The sequence below is a fragment of the Castor canadensis genome, chromosome 13 (genome assembly GCF_047511655.1).
Source record: "Castor canadensis chromosome 13, mCasCan1.hap1v2, whole genome shotgun sequence".
Classification (NCBI taxonomy): Eukaryota; Metazoa; Chordata; class Mammalia; order Rodentia; family Castoridae; genus Castor; species Castor canadensis.
Window position 1 is genome coordinate 68,342,417 of NC_133398.1, and position 15,943 is coordinate 68,358,359.

Below are 15,943 nucleotides of genomic sequence, written 5' to 3' on the forward strand. Positions count from 1 at the left end.
AACAGGCTGGGCTATTGACAGTTTGCTTTTGTTTAATACTTTCACAACTAAAATTTGCATAACTGTTTCAAATGGATTTCAAGAGAAACCAAACTTCCTTCAGGATTTGCCAAAATTATGCTAGATTAATTTTTTTCCCAAAGATTTATGCCAATTAAAGTTGCTGTCAAAACAATTTTAATTCCTTGTGCTTATCAGTTTGAGTCCCACAACTATTTAACCAACATTCCTAAAGACTGTGACTTATGGCAGCTCTCCCTGAATGGCCTGATCTGCCTCTAACTGACAAATGCTCAACAAGTTCTGTGTTTCATTTAACTATGTAGTTAGTGATAAAACTCTGGAATGCTAATTGCTCTTGCATATTTCTCACCCATCCACCACAAAACGTGTTGCACTGTGCACTGCTTTTTAAAAATAACCAAGAAGCTTAGTGTTGCTAAGCATTCTATTCAGGGTACCCAGACTTCCCTCAAGTCAAAATCACAGCAGGTCAGCTGAGCCTTTCATCTTCCAAATGGATACAAACTGATTCTCACCTACTTTGCTTTCCAAAATAAACACACTTACAAAATTTAATCCAGTTTACCCTGAAGTCATTGGTATAATGCAGCTGGTTTGACAGCAGTATTACTTGGAAAGGAAATTGGTATACTAGCCAGTTGCCATTTGAGGATGAATAAATATTGGTGCATATTTTTAAATGTCTTATCTTGAAAAATATTCTTAAAGAAGTATATACAGTAAGTACTCAGCCTCCTACCACCTGACAGATGCAGTTCAGCATTAGGCTTTTGGTGCACCTGCCCCTCATCCCGTGTCCCACCTTCTACCCTACCTACCGTGATAAATTGACATTTATTATTCATACCAGTTCCTTATCCATATGTACAGTGTGATATTACTTTGCATGTTTACCCAGTCTATATAAGAGACATCCTGTATATGTTCTTCTGCAACATGTTTTTGTATTTGGCTTTATGTTGTAAGGCTCATCATCAGGGATCAGCAAGTCTTTTTTGTAAAGAGCCAGATAGTAAATATTTTCGGCTCTGTGGGTTATGTATGGCCTCTGTCTCATATTTTTGTTTGTTTATACTTTTTAACAATCCTATGAAATGTGAAAACTATGCTTAGCTGAAAGGATTTACAAAATAAAGGCTGCAAGCTGGATTTGATCCATGGATCATAATTTGTCCAGCATTGTCCTAAGTCATTTATTTTTTAAGACTGAGTAGTATTCTACTACATAAATATACTGTGATTTATTTATTTATTTTTGTTTTCCTGGTGATAGATGTTTAGGTTTTTTGTTGTTGATTTTTTCACACATAGTCTTACTACATAGCCCAGGCTTGCCGGCCTGGAACTCTGTGTAACATAGGTTATATATGATCCCAAGTGGAGGGATCAAAGGTGTGCATCACCAAGCCCACACAACTTTTTAGAACATTTACCTAGCATACCCAAAGCCCTGAGTCAGTCCCCAGAACTACTAAAATAAGAAAGGAAGAAGGGAGAGAAGGAGGGAGGGAGGGAAGGAAGGAGAAAGAAAAGAAAAGAAAAGAAAATCCACCCTATAAAAACTATTCTTAATTCATAATAATTTGTGCTATTATTTTCTGTTTGGTCATTACAAAACCTGTTGCCTTATGCAGCGTTTTGAAAAATAGCTAAGGTAAGAAAGCTTAGTATCGCTGAGCATTCTCTTCAGAGTCAGATTGGAATCAGCCTATAACCACTCTTCTTGTTTTTACTAAGACTAATTCCCAGATAATGTTCTCTGATCTCCCAGTCATATCTCCTTGTCTTTATTTTTGCCATCCATTCATTTAATAGTTAATCATGATGCAGGGCTCACAAAATCAGAAATGTTTATTGACCAGACTGGTAAATGAATGAGGCCAGCCAGGTATGAGACAAGGTGAATAGAATGGACAGAGCACATGCCCTATCCAAGGTGACTCACCTGTTGCCTATGGTCCAGTGTGAATTTTGCGGTGAGATAAACTTTCCTTTTGTTTAATTTTTTTTTTTTTTCACATCGTTGTGCAACCATTCTCCAGGACATTTTTTTATCTTGTAAAACTATCCCTATTAAATTAAACTTGACAAGACTTTTTTTAGTGCAGCCAAAAAAGGTTTACTTTGGAATAAAATCCTGGTGTTTTTTTCTTTTTGTGGGTGGGTAGGGAAGAGGATAGTGGGGATTGGATGTAGGGCCTTCTGTTTGTTAGGCAGATGCTCTGCCACTTAAGCCAACCCCCCACCACACACACACACATACCCCTAGTCCTTTTAGTTAGTTTTTCAGATAGGGTCTTGGTTCTAAGGTTTGCCTGGCCTGACACGGAGCTTCAATCCACCTCTGCCTTTCAAGTAGCTGGGATTACAAGCATCTGGCCCCATACCCAGCCCTAACATCCCATATTTTAAAACAAAACACTCAGGAGACTGCCTGGTGATTAACTTTCAATACTTCTGCTGGTATCCATTATTGAAACTGCTTATGTTTATTTTTAACTTTCCATTAACTCTCTTGCCTATTCTGCTAGATTTTAGCTCCTTATGGCAAAAATAGTTTGCATTTGTTTTTATTCCCACACATAAACCATAATAGAAGTGTGTACAACACAGGTTTGATGCTCAGTAACTTGGGTTGCTTTTATTTCTATGCTCTATGGAAAATGTGTGTTTGCGCTAATGTCATTTCCTGTGTGCATCTTTGATTTTGACCTTTTACCTGTCTTCTTTAAAGAAGGTTGATAAAATGAGAGCCAAGGAATCTGGCAAGAGCTCAACACCAGGAGGTTAGAGCTTGCCAAAGATAACTTGAGGAGAGAGGTGTTTTAAACAAAGCCAGACTTAAAAATGGACTCTCATTGTTGGTATTCTCTCTTCCAAGGGTGAAAACTCACCACTCCAGCTTTATTTAGTCTCAGTAGTTAAGGTTGCTATAGATTGAGAGGTGTATTTTAAATATGAAAATGATGAATGACTTCATAGCAGTTTGCAGTTTACACTATGAATTTTCTGTTTTGTTTATGGCGATAGCCCATATGTCAGGCAGACATACCATTTTCTTTTACAGACGAGAGAATTGATGCGTAGGGAGGTTAAAGGATTTTCAAAGGCTATACAGCTTGCCTTTTAGACTCCAGGGACCAAATTCAGTATAAAACCAGCTATGCTGTAAATGTTTCCTACTTAGTCATATATCTTCAAGGAATTATTAGTACTCTGAATGTGAAAATCTAGAAACTTTTCTCCCATTTCTCTGTGATCAAGATTAAAGAGAATATAGCAACATGGGTTTGTTTGTGTTTTTTAAAAATATTTTTTAAACATGTGTTTTTAGAGGCAGGAGAAGGCTGGAATGAAATTGAGATGGGGAGAATTAAATAATACATTTTAAGCGTTTGTAAAGTTGTTTATAAACATGCACGTTTTTTAAAATGTTACATGAGTTTAGATATTAACGTCCTTCATTACAAAGCAAAGGTGGTGAAGCTCAAGGCATTTGGCTGGTCCTCAAGCACAGCCACACACAGATTGCATGTGCGTCTCGAAGCCTTGTTTGCTTTGTTCCATTACAGCACAAGGATTGACATTTGCAACACAGTCAGTTCTCTCCATTTATTATCACAGACCAAGCTCAAGGACTTAAAAGTACTTAAAAACCTTCACTCATTACGGCAGCATTTCTTACAACATTATTAGTAGAGACAGCACTTTGTGGGGTAACTGAGTATAATTAATTCACACTTGGATTTAAATGCAGCATGAGCCCTGGTGAAGAACATGCCATTTAGATTTTCTCTGCTGAGGTGTATGCAAGGGAGATAAATAAACTCTGTTAAACAGAACAAGTGGATAAAGGCTTTTTAGAGTCAGGTTGCTCTTATTCGTGGCAAATGAAGGCTGTTTACTACATTTAAAAGCAGGAACAAAGGAGAAATGGAAAACAAATCCAGAAACACTTCATGAGCAGCTACAAATGACCCTGTATGATAGTTTCATCAACAAACCCAGGAACAGAACCTCCCTTTCTAGTGGTTGAAATCTAAGTAACATGTTGCCCTACCACACTAGGTTCCTATGTATATCTGATGTTTTCAAAGACACTGCTTAAAACTTAATTTTTAATAGAGAAAATGCCAAAAAAAAAAAAAAAACCAAATCCTGTTTTCTCCCCTTCTAAACTTCATGCCTCTTGTAACAAACTATAAATAATCAGATGCATATGTGCCTGAGCATCTTAAATACTTTAGAACTGGCTGGAGCCACAGAAGAACTCAGTGCAGCTCTCTCTAGGTTTGCAGAGAAGGAGCGGAGACTTGCCAGAGGACAGGACATATGCAGTGGCAGGTTCTGACTAGTCTCTGAGATCTGTTACTTCCAAAGGAAGCATACAACTTCCTCTGAATGATAGGAATTCTCTATGAGATGACACATTCAAGAATGTGTCTTGAGAATCTTTGAGAATGTCTATTTTTTAATGATAAGATTAGTAATTTTAGTGCAAGGAGTCAAGTAAAAATTAAGTAAGTCATCACCTTGGGATCACAATTCAGCGAAATTCAAGGTCCCAAGGATGATGATTCAACTCCAATACCATGTTTCTTTTCTTAAAATCCAACCCTCCCTTATTTTTTACACAAAAGCCTACATGCTTCTGATAATTAGTACCAGTAGCTAACACTTTGTAAAGTGCTTACTTGGAGCCAGACACTGCTGAAAGCTATATACTATCATGCTAAATGATCTTTACACCACAGTGCTGTTTCCAGGACTCCAATCACCACCTGGTTCTCCTAACTACTTCTGAAGAAATTTAAAGTCAGAGCATAATGATTTCCACATAAAACATAAATGTTTTCAGGAAAGAGTCAGTAGTTCTAACCACTTCAAAACGGACCTATAATTTCAACCACTCGGGAAAATTGAACTTAAAATTTCTGTAATACAAGGGAAGACAGAAAAAGGGAAGGAAAAAAGTGTAGAGAACTCATTTTACGGTATGGGCTGTTGTAACCTCAAAGTGAACAAGCCTAAAAGTGAACTCATTTTATGTGTTTCTGATGAGGTGTTTAGTGCCTCAAGTTTAGAGTACCTTCAGGTACCTATTTTAAATCTCAACCAACTCATAAAAGAGATCAGATGTTTTCATTTGTTGTTTAATCCATTAATTTGTTAAAAGAAAGGGGTGAGAATGATACATAGGTTGGGCTAATTACCATAGTCTTAAAATAACAATGATTAAAAATGATTCTGGAAGCTAGGCATGGTGGTGCACACCTGTAATGTCAGCATTCATGAGGCTGAGGCAGGAGGATCCTTAGTTTGAGACTGTCTCAAACAACAACACAACAACAACAACACTAGAATGCAATACCTTTAACACTTTTTATGAGAGAAAAAAACAGGAGTTGTAGTGAACTACCATACTGACTAGCATTGTTTGTTTTTGTTACATTTTATTTCTACTTATATTATAAATCCCCAGATAGAGTATTGTTATTTTAAACACTTTCATTTTAAAATGATAGAGATACAAGATAGCACTTCCTACTTACTCATATACCCTTTATCTTTAATATCTTTTTCTTAGTACAAGGAGGAAGGAAGACAATACTGAGCTAGCAATGCTTTTTTTTTTTTTTTTTCATGGATTCTATATATAAAGACTAATCCAGTGGCTTGGGCAGAAAAGGTTTTGTAATGTAAAGGATTTTAGAACTAACTCCACATTTGCCATTAAGTATGCTGGAGTAAATAGTTAAGTTTGTATTCTTCATTGCTAGTCAGATCCTAACCATACTTTAAGAATGTAACTAACAATTCACTTATTTGTTTATAATTTCATAGGAAATTATCAGTTCCTTGCCCAACATAATAAATGATAAATATGGAAGAAAGGTCTTGTTGTATTTACTGAGGCCCAGAGATCCTGCCCATACAGTCCGAGAAATCATTGAAGTTCTGCAAAAAGGAGATGGAAACGCTCACAGGTAAAAGCCAGTAGAATGTCTTGATTCTGCTATTCTTCTGCTCTGATCATTTGTTAATTCTGAGGAATACATGCTCCCAGAGGTCCACTTACACATATACACCTTCTCTCTTGCTCTGTCCTTCCCTCTCTCTCTGTACAACTTTTCAAAAGGTGAATTCCATTTTAAGCCCATAGTTTTCATGGAGTTTTAAGTTCTTGTCTTGAAAAGGAAATAAAAGTATCATGCCAAAAGAGTACCTCTGAGCACCTAGCACATCATAGGCACTCAGGTGTATGGTTTGATTTTGTTTGCTTTATTTTCAAAGCTACTGGTACCATGTATTTGAGTATGTAGAGAGTAGAGTCCATAAAGTATTGTAAATAGGTGCTATTTTTTGGGACACTTATCTTTTAGATTTATTTGGGGTGTGTGCGTGTGTGTGTGTGTGTGTGTGTGTGTGTTGTGTGTTGCATAAGCCAGGCTTCATTTATTGAGTGCTTGTTCTGTGCCAGGTACCATTCAGATCTTGGGGCTGAAAAGATGAAAAACAGAACACATCCTGAAATCACTCATTCTCTACAAGCTCAACACAACTGAAGACAATTACAATAGTGTGACACAGACTCTGATAAGCTCTTAGAGTGGTAATAAGATCACACCATTTCCTTTGCCATTTACCTTAACTTACTACCTCATTCAACATATTCCGACAGTAAGAAAGATACAGAGATCCGCCGTCGGGAGCTCTTGGAGTCCATTTCTCCAGCTTTGTTAAGCTACCTGCATGAACATGCCCAAGAGGTGGTGTTAGATAAGTCTGCATGTGTGCTAGTGTCCAACATTCTGGGGTCTGTCACTGGAGATGTTCAGCCTGCCATGGATGTCATCGCTAGCTTGGCAGCAGCAGAACTACATCCGGGTGGCAAGGATGGAAAGGTAACCTGCTATTATAAAATGGGCAAGAAAGGCACAGGGGCTGTAAAATCTCCAGTCAGAAAAATCATCAGTAAGAAAGAGTTTTAGCAGTAATTGTGTGAGCTAACTTCATACCAACAGTACATATGAAAATTGTCCCTCAAAATGCCACATTGTTATAATACTTGTTTTTCTCAAAAACATGCAGTCATCCCATGTTGATATAGAGTTAAATAGTCATATTTTGGCACTCTGTTATCCATGATTGGCCTCATACCATCTGCCCAGAATACTCCATATTCTTAATTTCTATTGTGAATTTACTGTGACTGCTTCTTCCTTCAACATGGAACATTGCTTGTTTTTTCTATTTCCTTGTGCTCCATCTATAGAAAGCCTTCCTCATATAAGGTCCCCAGAATCCTCCATGAAGTCTTCCCTTCTCTCTCCTCATTAAATATTGTTTATTCTGATTGCTCCTGCTTATATTTATTGAGCCTCATATTATTCTGCATTGCATTTTAAGTTCCTTGATTCATGTACGTGACTTGTGTGGGGCAGTGGCCAGCACTGCCCTCTCAAAGCTTGCTATTTGGAGGACACACTACTTAAATACTTACACAAATAATTATTTAAGTTAAGTTAGTATTGAAATGAGAGCTATACAGGGTCACACGTTCTGTGGGATTGTGTAAGACCCAGCCTATCCCCCAGGAAGGCTTAGGCTGAGACCTGAAGAATTAGTATCTTAGTGAAGAATTTTAGAAGGATGACTCTAGTCTGAGAGAATGGTGTGTGCAGCATCCCTAAGGAAGGAAGGAGCAAGGCATGTTTGGGAACAGAAGGCATGGGGTTGGAAATCAGTGAACAAAGGAGGAGGAAGGCAGAGACCAGAAGACACAGGGTCTCTGACCTGTGTTGGCTTGTAAGCTCCCAAAGCTCCTAATCAGCAGATGTTCATGGGAAACTTACTGTTTTTCTGAGGCAGTGGCTTGAGAGTATGAAATAACTTTACTGAAGTTCTGTGTCTTTCATTCATTGAGCAAAGATGCAGTAAATCTGTCCTGAATACTTAAAAAGGTATTCAGAGATAAATACCTGCCCTTAGAGCTTGAGATCCATTGGAGAGACACAAGGTGTTCCAGTGCAAGGCAAGTGTTGTGTTTATATTCAGGATGGGGGGGAAACTGAGTAGTAACATCTGAATTTTAGTGACATCCAAGGACTTTTAATGAGTTTCGTGGGTAGTTCTAATGAATGACACTTTGGCTGCAAATGATAGAATGCCTCGTGGTAGCAGTTAAGTGCTAAATTATAGTAATAAGAAAAGTGGCGATATGCACACTACCAAATTCTGCCTTCCCTGTGCACTCTGTTTCTTGTTCTACCATCTTTGTGTTGTGTTATGGTCACAAGCTAGCTTTTACAATCTCATCCCATGTTCACACATCTGGGTCCCAAGTAGGCAACAAAGAAAAGAGCATTAAGGCGTTTTATCTTGTGACTGAGAAGAAAGCCTCCAGACAGGCTTTCCTTACTTTGGCTAGAACTGAGTCACATCCACTTCTGGACCAATCTCTGGTAGAAATGACTGGATGGCCAGGACTGCATGAGACTAGTTAGGATGTAACTTCTGAGAGTGGGGAAGGTCCTGTAGCGAAAGCAGGTGGAGGGTGTGGTGTTAGCAGGAAGAAAGCTGGAGAAGGTGGTACCTGTTGAATAAACAGCTGAGAGCCTTTTCCACAGTAGCAATTATAATTGTATTCATCTTTAATCTCTTCTAATCATCTGGGATTTGGAAATGTTTTGGTTCTGAATAAAAATTACGCCAAGTATTGAGTACCCAAGGGTGCTTCTGATGCATAGGATTGAGAAAGAGAGGTGGGCTGTGGATTGGAGAGAAGCACTGACTGCCTTTCTAGAGCTGATCATATTAACACATGGGAAAGATGAAGGCAGTGATTAGCATGGTCTCTGTAAGGAAATTGTGCCCATTGTTCCTCAAACTGGATAAGGGGAGACTCTAGGTATTGTGGGAACAATTGGTGTGGCCCTTAGAATGGAGTAAGGCTGAAATGCAGAATGCTTTCTTGGCCTGCTCCCCAGAACTTTATAGTCATTTGTATTTAAGCATCATTCAGCATTAGGTTTTCATGTTTTTACTGTCTCAACTCCATGTTGCCATTAGAAAGTCCTCAATGAGCATAATTTTAGATGAGCATTATGGTGGTGCTATTCAGATTCATCAAGCTGAGACCAGACTACCTTGCCAGGGGTTGCATTCTCTTGCATAACCACATTCATTTCAGCCTGGTCAGTAGCATAGATTGCAGATGTCTCTAGATATGATGGGTGTTCTAGATAAAGACCTCTTAAACCTTGCAGAACCTGCAACTTGGCTGAGTACTTATCTACATGTGTTGGTAAAGATTGAATTATGGGCCAAAGATGGATAAAAACAGCTTTTTGAATTAACATATTCCTGATGTCTTATAGCTTCATGTTGCCGAACATCCTGCAGGACATCTTGTTCTGAAGTGGTTAATAGAGCAAGATAAAAAGATGAAAGAAAATGGGAGAGAAGGTAGAGTGTGCTTCTGGAACTTTTCTTGTGTCTTATGGGGAATTTCTGCAATGCTTGGTATACTTGGACTTTACACTAGTCATTTAAGTTCACATGAAGTTTGTCTAGTGTTTAGAAATGATGTCTGTAAATAAGAAATGACTTACTGGTTGGGAATAATGCTTTTTCCCCTAGGAACTGTGTCCAAGATTCCTTTAAATTTGTTTCTTTCCTTCCCATTCTTACTTTCTCCTCTCTCTTCTGCTACTTCAGATTTTTGAGTGAGCTTGATGAGTACCCTAAAATGCCATTCTGTTCCTTGAGGATGGTGGAGCATTGCCTCCAATTGAAAGGCATGATTTTTATTTGCAGTTTTGAGAAAAGATATATGCAGAAGAAAAGTATCCTCATCAGAGAATCTTGGACAGGTTCCTGTTTGTTTAGCATTGAAATACATGTGACCAAAGAGCAAGCCTGTCCTTGGTACTTTCTGCTTCTTTAAAAATAAGCGTTATAGCTATTCTGCAGAAATTCAGCTGTAAAGAGTAAGACAGCACCTTTTGTCTAACTGCAAAGTTGCATACCAGTCCCATACCAAATCCTGTCTTTAACCATACAAAATTCTTAACTCTTACTAAATCCAAACTCCTTCTGATATTTAAGTCACTAAGGAGATTTCCCCCACAGAGTTGAAACAGTTTGGGCTTTCCATTACTGTAGCTAAAGAAAGTAATATCATAAGTTTCTGTCTTGAGACTGGAGGGGTAACTCAAGTGGTAGGTAAGTGGCTGCTTTGTAAGTGTGAAGACCTGAGTTCAAACCCAGTCCCACCAAAAAAATTAAAAAGATTTTATGTCTTGAGCCAAGTTCTGTGGCTAGTGAGGCCCTTAGTATGGCAGTAAAACTGTCACTTCTCATTCTCCCTTTAAGAACAGGACTTGGAGCTATTTTTCACTGCTAATTTTTAATAAATGATGCCGCTTATACTGTTGAAGAAACAACATAATGAAACATCTTTATCAGTATTAAAAACGTTAATATATAATTGAGTTTATGGCAGGGAAATTGTTAAAGTCCAAGGAATTTCTAGTGGTTTTTCTTAATGAAAATGTGCTGACAAAGGTGGGACTTGTGACTCATGCCTGTAGTGCCAACACTCGCGAGGCTGAAGCAGGAGGGTCAAGAGTTTGAGGCCAGCCTAAGTTATATAGGAGTCCCTGTCTCATATTTCTCTCTGGGCCTGATGTGTTTGTCATTTTCAAGGAGCACCAAGTGGGTGTGCCTAGCTGTTTTGATTGTTGATGTGTAATAAGCTACCTCAGAATTTAGTAGTTTTCAAAGCGTTTGTTTGATTGGATCTTGGTGGAGCTTGCTTCTGCTCTCATTTGGGGTTGCTAGGTTTAGAATTGGAGTATCCACTGTTATAGCAGGGCACTCACAAGGCAGGCAGGTTGGTATTGCCTGTTTGTTAGGAAACAACAGAATCAGTTCTTCCTAGGCTACTTGGGCTTCCTCACAATATGTTGTTTGGTTCTTTCATGGTTTATCCTCAGAAGTCATCTGATATCACTTTTACCATGTTCTGTCACTCAAAGTGACCAGGCCCACCCCGATTCAAAAGGAGAAGATACAGATTCTATGTCTGTATGAGGGAGTCTAGAAGTGCACACAAAACACCTTAAGAAAACAAGGTGCCTCACTAGCTGATCTCTGTCCCTCTTTAAGCAGGTACAATGGAAGACTAGATAGATAAAGGCCTAATGGCTTTTAAAGTGTCCTTATACTTGGGAATCTTTGAATGGATTTTGCATACTATGTAAGCAAGATGTTTGCCTTCAAGACAGGTTAACCCTTCTTCCATCTATACTAAATCCCTGCCACTTGAATTTCTACTTTGTCCAAGAATGTTTGTACTTAGATGGCACAGTTAAGATTATACCAAGAACTTGGGAATAGAAGTAGTAGAGTGAAGATGAATGGTATTTTTGATGTATGAATATCTAAGCATTGCAGAGAGAAATTGCTAGGTGGAATCTAGACTAGTCATTTTTGAGCCATTTACTGTTTTTGTGCAGCTTCTAGGTGACCATTCTTCCATGAGGGAAGACATGATTTCAGCCAAACACAAGGTGCTGCTGTCAAACATTTACTTCCTGAATAGCTTTCAGGTCAGGGTTAAGTCATTAAATACTACAAAGAAATGCAAACATGACCAAGTGAGCCTTTTTAAGGATTCCTTGGCTTTTTTTAAGAGGTAAAGTCTAAACATAGCTTAGAATTTGGATCAGAGTTTAAAAGAAATGGCTATATTATGCATTATATAAACCTACATTGTATTTTTAGTGTTAAATGAGATTGGGTAAGAAATCTTTTTACTAGCTTTTTTATTAACGCATAAGCTTAAGGGTGATAGAGGACTAGGAGTTTGTATATGATGTTCACTTAAATTTCTGTAAATTTTGCAGGTTGTTTTGCAAAAACACTTGTAAAACATGTTGGTATGAAGAACTTGAAGTCCTGGGTTAGTGTAAATCGAGGTGCAATTATTCTTTCCAGGTATGTATAATTTGTGTTTTTCAGTTCTACTATTTGTACACAATAGTCTGTTATTATTCTTGTTGCTCGTGGTCTAGACATGTACCAAATAGTAGAAGGCAAAAGTAGCTCTTTCAGTCACCTTAGGATTCCTTGGATGTCAAAGACACAGAATTATGACATTCACAGGGTATCATATGGTTTCAACACACGTAGGATGAAAAGCATATTTTTTTTTCTTAGTAAATAAGTTGTGTCCCTATGAAAACTGTTACAAAGTTGTTTACTAACTTTACATATAATTTTCTCTCCTTGTTTTTAGTGGTTCTAAAAGAATTGGAAAAGGATTTGTTACTAAAATCTGTATGTTCATTGTTTATTTCTAACTTAAAATGAGAGAAAACTGACCCCTCTTACATATTGTTCTCTGGACTTAGTTGAGTTTATAATTTACAGGTCACTGAAATTTCCATGCATTTTATGCCCAGATGAAACTCTTTGGTTAAAAAACATTAATTTTGTAAGATGTGTTTGTTGCATTGGACAATCAGTCACTTGCTTTTCTTTCCTGCTGTGTTACCAGGGTTTCAAAAAACAAATACTAATCCTAGTTTGATTTTCTGACCATACTTTCACCTTGCTATGAGATTTAACTTTGTTGTTTGCAAATGTTAGGTTAAACGTTTCTTCAGTATGTAATTTGATCTAGTACATATATACTCATACACACACAGACACACACATGAGCATTAGTATCTTCCAGTAGATCAGTCGGTTTCCAAATACATGAGTGTTACATACATCATTTTGTTCATTTCTCATTAAAATTTGTTAATTTTCCAGTTGATGTTGAATAGTCAGAATCTATTAATAGAAACATGAAAATTTTTTTTGTCAGGAATTTCTTTATCAGGCTTTTAGAATGTTCACACCTACTGACACAGTCCTTCATTAATTGTACTCAATTAAATAGAAATTTCAGTGATGCCATGAGATTAATTTATAAAGGATGCTCATCAATCTGAGTTCCCTTGGGTAGATTTCAAACGTAAAAATAATACTGTAGGTTTATTATGTAGCACTGTGTGTAACTGATACAGAAACAAAATATTTATTTGAGGTTCTAAATGGAAGTTAAACTATATATAACTTCACAATTCAGTAATTGTTTTTGTTTAGTTTTTTAATATTTTAATATAGTTTGCTCATTTGGTAAGAGTCCCTGCTTGTTTATGTTTTACTTAAAACTCATATTTTCCTTTTGAAATTTCTTGATATTGATGCATTTGTTACTGTTTTTACTCAAGCTTTCTACAGTAACTGAAAAGCATTTGGGGTGAAAAAAAAATCAGCATTTTATACTGGCTAAAAATTAACTCAGGAAAGCAGAATTCCCTAGAATTCTGACTCTAGACAGATTGCCTGAGTTCCATGATTAGCTTACTGTGTGGCCTTGGGAAAATTATTAAACTCTTGCCTTTTCATGGTTGTAGAACAAGGTTAATAAGAATCCTAAAGTTGTCATAAAAAGTAAGTGTATAAAATGCCTCTCAGTATGTCTAATATGTGGCATATGCTCACTAGATGTTAACTTAAATTAGCGTTATGTAACTGTGTTTAGCCAAGGTGTATAAAATAAAAAACACCAAGTGAGTCACAGACCCATTAAAAGGGCACTTTACTTTTCACCTTTTTCAACTTTACAGGTGGCAAGTTGTAGAGTTGTTTGTCTCCCACAAGCAGCAGAACTCTGCTTAGTGCTGATAACTTATCCTTCTCTTTATTGACAAGATGGAAGTTACCAGGATGGGGGACTTTGGAAAGGGCCAAGTAATTTCCTTCTAGAATATGTTTCAGAGGTCAGCATTTACACAAATTCAGGCCTGATATTCTGTGGTCAGGTGCCTATGAACTAGCCCCTTTTAAAGAGGGTTGGGCCTGCTGTTACTACCCTCTAGGGCTTCACTCACTGTGGTGGTAGACTATTTGGATAAGGTTTCAGAAAGCAAAGACTGGGATTATTTTGTTTAATGGCTAACATTTATTTAGTATTTACTAAATGTCAGCCTCTGACTTTAGATACAGGATCATTTAAGCCTCAAAAAACAATTCTGTAGGAGCTGAGGGTGTAGCTCAGTGGTAGAGCAAGTGAGTGCTTAGCCTTCTCAAAGCCTTGGGTTCAGTTCCTAGTCCTAAAACATCCCTTTGAGGGAAAAGGCAGTTCTGTTGTTAATCCCATTGTACAGTTACTGGATGACAGAAGCAGGTTTCATACCCAAGCAGTGAAGTTCGGGGTCAAGCTGTTCCCTCCCTCCTTCACCAAATGTAGGTTTGTCATTCAACCACACCTTTCCTCTCTGTACACTCATTCAGTTGGGTAAAGTTAGCTACTCAGAGAGCCTTCCTTAGCCATCTGCTCTACACATGTGGTACTATGAAATAAAGAAATAAAATATAAGTTCTCTGCTGTTAATCTTATAATCTGGATAGGGATAAAAGATATAATATATACAGAATAATTTTAGGCAGGATATAATTAAGTCCTAAAATAATCAGAGTCAATCAAGTCTTTGCTTCAGTAACTCTACCTGCACAATTATCAAGCATTTTTATGTGGTTTAGAATATAGGGTGCTCTCATTCATCTGGTGAATTTAAAAAATATATACTTATGTAGTTATAGGACTGGACTCACAGTGGATTCTTTCATACTGTAGGTATTACAGATTATCTAGGGTTTTTTATGAAACTTAATTTTTATTACTTTTCTTTCTCTTTAGCCTTCTTCAAAGTTCTGAACAAGAAGTTGCAAACAAAGTCAAAGCTGGACTGAAAAGCCTGATTCCCACATTGGAAAAAAACAAAAACACCAGCAAAGGAATAGAAACTCTGCTGGAAAAACTGACTACATAGATGGAAACAGAACAGATTCATTCAGTTTTCCCATTCTCTGTTCTGTTTTTCTGGTTCAGAAAAGGACATGGTCCACTTTACTGGTAATCTGCAAGCCCCCTTTGTATAAGAATACGTTTATAAAAATTATTTCTAAAGATGGTCTCTTTTTTTTTCTTTTTTTTAATCCCAGCTATTTCCTTTATCATTGAGTAGTAAGCAAATCACAATGGCAAGGCAATCATGTGGAAGGCTTATCAATCATATATAGTGGTGGGACCAAATATCTATAAAGTGTGGTTAAATGAGAAATGACTTGATTTGGGAAAGAGGGTGCTTTCAGAGAGTAGTAATCTGAAAAGGCTTTCTGGAGGAGGTAGATCTTGAGAGGACCATTGTGCCAAAGGAAGGCAGGATATGGAAAAGAAGGGTTAAGGGAAGACTCTGGTAGGAGCAGTAAGATGGAAATTAATGGCTTTGAACTGAACTTCAGAAGGCCTTGGGAACACCCTGCAATGAAGGCAGCTGCATTTCTAGCTGTTCTATGGTTTGAATTCCATGTTAAGTTTTGTTTGAAAGCCATTCAAGTAAGTTATGCTCATGTTGAGAAATGTGCTAGATGAATAAGGAGACCACAGGAGATGGTAGTGTCAAGGTCAGGGTCACTGAAAAAATTTCCTGTCTCTGTATTTTTGCCCTCCAAGTAAATAGCTCCCTTTGATGAGACATTCTCCCTTGGAACGGCCCCTAAAATAGTCCATAGTGTTTGAGTAAAAAGGGAAAAGATGCAAATTTGTTACAGTGCAGAAGTTTGAGTACAGAGGTAGGATGTTTGGGTTTTAAAACTAGGTTTGGTTTTTAGCTACAAAGGTTAGAAGGGGTGTAGATCAATCAGACTTATGTAGCCATGCTGCATTCAATACAAAGCCTTGATCCTTTCTTCAAGTATGGTGTAACACAACACCAATTTGAGTCCACTGTAGTTATAACTGAGGGAGAATTGGCTGTTTGTTTCCTGTCCAGACTATAAGGTCCTAGCACTGCTC

At 37.5% G+C, this 15,943-nt stretch overlaps 1 protein-coding gene across 1 annotated transcript in view; it reads left to right on the top strand.

Annotated features, from left to right (window-relative positions):
• The window catches only part of Pum3 (pumilio RNA binding family member 3), a 37,163-nt gene extending 22,108 nt beyond the window's left edge, over nucleotides 1–15,055 (top strand). The window contains exons 14-18 of the mRNA XM_020161653.2: nucleotides 5,869–6,011; nucleotides 6,707–6,929; nucleotides 9,405–9,492; nucleotides 11,937–12,027; nucleotides 14,786–15,055. Of these exons, the coding sequence (XP_020017242.1) occupies nucleotides 5,869–6,011; nucleotides 6,707–6,929; nucleotides 9,405–9,492; nucleotides 11,937–12,027; nucleotides 14,786–14,918 (678 nt within the window). The 3' untranslated portion in view covers nucleotides 14,919–15,055. The remainder of the gene's footprint in view (nucleotides 1–5,868; nucleotides 6,012–6,706; nucleotides 6,930–9,404; nucleotides 9,493–11,936; nucleotides 12,028–14,785) is intronic.
• The last annotated feature ends 888 nt before the right edge of the window (nucleotides 15,056–15,943 follow it).